Source organism: Halyomorpha halys, unplaced genomic scaffold (assembly GCF_000696795.3).
Source record: "Halyomorpha halys isolate HHAL.00 unplaced genomic scaffold, Hhal_1.1 Scaffold1190.1, whole genome shotgun sequence".
Classification (NCBI taxonomy): domain Eukaryota; kingdom Metazoa; phylum Arthropoda; class Insecta; order Hemiptera; family Pentatomidae; genus Halyomorpha; species Halyomorpha halys.
The window spans coordinates 260831-267104 of NW_027114895.1; the positions used below are offsets into that span (position 1 = coordinate 260831).

The window sequence follows — 6274 nt, forward strand, 5'->3', positions numbered from 1 at the left end:
TCTCTCTCTCTCTCTCCCTCTCCCTCTCTCTCTCTCCCTCTCTCCCTCTCTCCCTCTCTCCCTCTCTCTATCTTCCTCCCCCTCTTTCCTCCTTGTTTTAATTAGTATTGACTTATTTCTAAAATATTTTTCAGGCAAAACCTGAGGCCATCAAAGCAAAACAGGAAAGGATGCTCAAGATATCCAACCAGAAGAGAAGTTTACGACAAAGTACTTTTCGAAAAATGTCCAAGCCAATTAGAACGGAAACCCAAATATAAATCTCATGGCGAATATTTGATTAATCAAATATATAAATAGTTATTAAAAAGTTTTATTATAAAATGATGTTTTTTTGAAAATTCGTTAAAACTATGACTGAATTAAATGTGTGAGTTTGGACTTATAAATGGTTGAAATGAGCATTGACTATAAACCTGTAGCAGTAGTAGTAATCCTCTAACTCCTAGTGGAGCAACGGGCAGTCCCGAATTGACGCCATTAATTTCTATCGGATACAAAGTTGATTACTTCTTTCCATTATTGTCCCAAACTAGTTTACCTACCCCATCACCGTTCTCGTCCACGTGTTCCTGGTCGAATCCTATGGAATTATTGAGCTTGAATTTGTTGAATTATGGAGTTGTTCTTCCTTAGGCTTTGACCAATCCACCTCCACTTCTTTTTTTTTTTTTTATCAGTGCACTTATGGGCTTGAGGTTAGTCCTCTACCCCAGTTATTGTTGGAAATTATTTCAATACAATCGATGTCAAGCATTCTCCACAAGCATCTACGAACAAATATAGAAAAGCGTTCGGAGGAGAATTCAAGAATATCTTCTTCTATATTTGGAACCAATGGATGTATTGGATTTTTTCCTCAAACAATCAGACACATTACATCCACTGATTTCACAATTTGTAGCAGAATCAGACGGTACCATAAAATTCAATTTGATATTGGAAACCACATATGGAAAGGTCAAAGGAGAGACATGTGATAGTACCTAGACACCGAAAACTAAGTTATTTACGACATTTCTTCCATCTGGGATAGTCACTATATGAGATAATGACTAACAAAATGGAAGAGATGACATTGAAGAGAAGTTGCTAGTTTCTCAAAAGCCTTTTCAGTCTTCTATTAACAATTGTTCAATGAGTACATTGTTTTAAAACGTTAATCTAAAAAAATATCACTAAATTATATATCTTATTGATGAAAAGGTAGAAAACAATCTGCAAAAAAACAAACTAAAACTGAAAGGTATATTCAAACATCAACATTATTAATAACAATAATTTGGTTCCATCTTCTCATTTATGGGTCTTTCAAGACCCAACAAAAGTATTATTTGCATACTTAATCAATGTTCGACCCGCTCTTTCTTTGACTTAACTCAACAATCATGCATCACATAATGGGTTAATGGGGTAAATATTTTAAACATTGTTGAAACATTTTCGAGTAAATAAAACTATCTGTTTTTCATTGCTTGTGAAGCCGAAGAGAACGGCCTTGGACAGTTGTCGACCAACTTCTCTCCGGCTGTGTCCAGATGTATCCAGTGTTGGTCATGGAACAGTAGGCGCTGTAGTAACGACCTTCGCTCCTGCAGAAGGAAAACATCGGACATTTGCACTTGAACTGGTTTTGGAACTCTTCTTTGCAGATTTCATTCCACCAGCATGTTCTCTTTAAACAGAAATGAGAAAACAACCATTAAACTATAAGTCATAACAGTACTTACGATATAAAAATTATAATTCCAGTAAAATACTTATTCTGAGCGAAATGTGATTTTATTTCAAGAAATTTATTGCAATATTTACTATTGGAATAGCTAACCACTAACCTATCTCCCTCGATTGATGAAGGTGAAATAAATTCAATGAGGCAACTCTAGAACCTATGGTCCACTGAGTGACTTAGTGTAAGTAAATGACTGCTATTTCCTTCAATTTATGCATTTTATTTACTTTCAATCTCTCCAAGAAAAAGTATAATATTGAAATAGGGAAAAACTTTAAACAAATAGAAAGAAAAACATACAGCACTAAGAGTAAGAAGACATAGAAGCTATTGGTAAAGGTATGATTAATTCAATACTAAAAGAAAGTGATATACTAAACCATATTATATTAAGATCTAGTTGAAAATAATATTTACCTAATTTATATATTTAATATTGTAAAAAAATGGTTATGAATAGTTACATCGTCAACCTGTGTATACCAGGTGAGAATGGTTGAAGGATTTTTCAATAGTTTTATACTAAAATTTCCAAACAGGAAAAAAATTAATCATGTTTTGCGATGTTGATAATTTTTACTATGTTTTACTAACTAATTGCTATTTCATCAAACCGGGTATCTACCTCATTGTTTGTTCTTGCTTTGTAACAATTGCAGCGTATAAAGGTAAATTGTTTTTTCAAATAATTTTATTATTATAATTTCCTTATAGTTCCATTGATTTATGAGGTGAATTGGCCTCTGGATTTTTGACCAGACTTACCATGAGAATCCGGAAATAGCTGCCACCTAGAAGAAATAAGTCTTAGCATGGCTAACTCTCCCGATTATAGAAAGAAGAGAATGGGCTAAATGAGGGCGAATTTAAAGATTTCCAAATTTTCAAGTTTACTTTATACAGATTTTTGTTCCAATTAACTCTTTGGTTTGAGTTCCTGAAAATAGTTTCATAGCTGTATAGATTCTGATTTATTCATATTTTCATTTCTAGATATCATAAAGAAAAAAAAGCAATCCTTGCCGGCTGGACCCGCCCCATTAAGGCCCAAAGTTAGCGACGGTCCTATATGACTTTTTAAATACTTGAAACGGGAAGGAGAAACTTTAAGATTGTTAAATCGAGCAATATTTAAAAAGCGCCTGAAATTGGAAAGCGGCCTGAATATTTATTGCAATTCTCTATTTTGAAATATTATTATTTGTAATGTTTTATGTGAATTTGGATACGATAGTATAACAGTAGGATAACAAAAATGTTTTTAGATACTTTAAATATTCTAGTGATTTTTTTTTTTTTTTAACGTCAATATTATAATATTTAATTAGAAAATATGAAATAAAAAAGAAATTAACATTAACTATGGCCATAATTAATGTTAAGCCCAAGTTTAGTTATAAATCAAAATAATACATGATTTATTTTAAAATAAAGCGGACCTTTTGAGACAACCTTAATTAAAAAAAAATATTAATCACCTATTTTCTATGAAATATCTTAGAGAACTGTAGGGGCATCCACGAAACCCTCATCTTTCTTTCTTTTTTTTTTCCATCCTTCTAATAATTTTAAGTGATAATTATTACAATCACCATGGCACAGCAGGAGTGAGAATGAATGGAAAATGTTAAACATATATATGTATCGTATATACAAAATAAAGTATACGTACAAAAATGAAGCAATCATTGATATAAACAATAACAAAATGTATTGATATAAGGTAGGAATATGGAACCCTATTTTGTAATTGCTTGGCTTTACAAACTGTGTAAGCAAGTTGAAGGTAATTTTTCAGTTTTTAGGTAACAAAGATTCACAATCAGTTATGAAGTAATAGAAATTGAAGTTGGGTAGTAAAATTTTAGTGAGGGTCATTTGGACCTCTACATCCAAGATAAAAAGAAAGAGATATTTTTGTTTAATAAAAAAACAAAGAAGAGATAACAAATAATATAAATATAAACAAACAATAATAAATAATATAAGAATTACGACAAATAAATACAAATAAACAAATAATATGAATATAAACAAAGAAGAGAAGATTGTTGACCATTTCATATTAAATGAGTTTAAGTGGATAAAAAGAAAAAAATACAATATCCTGAAATCGCTTTCAGTTAAGTAGATCAAAACGATTTTTTTAGGAAAAATCAAGTCAGATTGGTTTTGAAACCCTAATTTATGAAAATACGAATTTTATTAAAACGATAAAAATAAAAAAGATAGAAATTTTTGGACTTGAATTTTTGAGAATATTTTTTTCTGCAGATGTCCCACGTTCACGAATACAAAATATTTTGCAAATGAAATATAATTATTAATTAAAACGGAAAAAAAATATTCCTTAATAAAGTAAAAATAAAATATTAAACCAACAATGGACAAAGGAAATTTTAAATTAAATATACAATGTTTAGTTGACTGGATTAGTATTCACGATATTATGATTACTACACTATTAATCCCAACAATGCTCCAGTAGATTAGGTGGGTTTAGCATGTTAAATTTGTGTTATAATTATTTTTATTTCTTGATTTAATTATTTTTTTAATAAAATTTATCATTTAAAATTTTTATCTTATATGATAGATATTTTTACTTTTAATCCATATTTAATCACCCCTTTGACTTAGGTATTATTTTACTCCTGTTAATTTATTGTTAACTTTACATATTCCCTATATTTAGTTTTTACTCTATTTGTAGTAATTAGAGTTCATTTCTTTATTTTGTGTTAGGTTATTTCCAATATTCATACCATTTAAATAAAAACTATTTACTTTTTTTATCTCTACGATTTTCTTCTTCATTGAATCCTGTTCCATTGTGCTTTGAACGGGGCCTATAATGTTGGCCGAAAAGTTAGCATTCAATATATGTATATATTTTTTCTTTATTTTGTCAATCTTGATCGTTACCAAAAACATGTTATATTAATTAGTTGTTGTTTTTTTTAATTCGGAGCTAACCAGACAAAAAAGGCAAACCAAACATGTAGTGGCATGAAAACCAATCTTTAGTCATGATATAACCCAGAGTTTTCTTTGGTGACTTTTCTAGTAGCTGAATTTCCTAGTTGTTATTAGAAAATATTTATGACATAAGCCATGTACCATAAAAGCAATGATGAAAAATGTATAAAATGAAAATTACCTGACGAGGCTTTTTATTTTAGTTCCAAGGTGTATATATATATTTAAATCTTGTTTTACTCACCTCTGTTAAATATCCTGATACCGACTGATCGCTGGTTGTTGGCATGGACCCACACACCTGTAACCATAAGACCAAGAGCAGGACTCCATGGATAGCCGCCTGTTAAACAGTTGTTAATTTCAGTATATTCTAATATATCAACAATTTCATTGAATATAATTGTAAGTAGTGGTACAGTTATGTTGAAGGAGGGGGACAGGACAAGTGCCTGGGAGGCCAACCATCACCTAGATTCATAGGAGATAACTATGAATATATCAGACAAAACATAAAACACCATTTAATTTTAATTACATTACAATTAAAAATTCTCGTCTTACTATTTTTTTTAACTATGTATTTATATCATAAACGGATTATGTTTCTTTCACACATCAATATAATTAATGAAAATAAGTTAGACAGCTCTGCGATCGTTGAATTCTTTATTGAATTTATTATTTCCAAAATGAAGTTTTCAATTTTTCATTTCGCAATAACATATATAACTTTTGTATGAAAAAGTTTCCCTCTTCTTCAATGTTAAATATGGGGCCGTCCGTAGCTGAGGGGTTAGGCGCAAGTGTATCGTTCTGAAATCTGCGGGCGTTGACTTTCTCATTAATTGGCGGTCGCATAAAATAAAAAAATTTGACCCCCAACCATGTATGCCATATATGATGAAAAGTTTTTCAATTTGTATTATAGAAGTTTCTTAATTTGAAATATAACAGTAGCCGTTTTCATCGAGGAAATATTTAAGAAATAGAAAATAAAATTAAAAGTGACTTTCGTATTAGGATGATACAAGCCTATGTTAAAAATCCATTAATTGAAAATCTCCATCATTTGGACATTTTTTTTTTTTTAGGATTCCTAAATTTTAACAGAAATACAAATTCAGAATACCGAATAAAATTTCATTATACCTAAAATGAATTTTCGTTACACAACTAAGATATGTACGTTTATGATATACTTATGTACTCGTGAGCGTACTCTTATTAAAAATAACACTTTGCATATAAAAAATTTAAAAGTTAAAAGTTTAGTAAGGCAAAGTTGATTTTAAATTTATACATAATGTTTATATTTTAAAACTGATATTGTTTATACTTTTGTCTTTGATCGTTTAACTTTTTTTATTTTACCGATAAAATATCCATTCACTTCCAGTAAGAGGAAGTATTGCAAATGTGAAAACAATTTGAAACCGAGGATTCGTTTTCACACATGGCTAGGATTTTACAGATATTTGCTAATATTTACTTCAGAGTGTGCGCATGCGCTAGTTAGCAAATGAACATATGATACTTCGTGTCCCACAATAATCTATTTTT

At 29.9% G+C, this 6274-nt stretch overlaps 1 protein-coding gene across 1 annotated transcript in view; it reads left to right on the forward strand.

Annotated features, from left to right (window-relative positions):
* The window catches only part of LOC106688737 (uncharacterized), a 13960-nt gene extending 13660 nt beyond the window's left edge, over positions 1–300 (forward strand). The window contains exon 7 of the mRNA XM_067052005.1: positions 135–300. Coding sequence (XP_066908106.1) covers positions 135–300 — 166 coding nt within the window. The remainder of the gene's footprint in view (positions 1–134) is intronic.
* Positions 301–6274: the final 5974 nt, after the last annotated feature.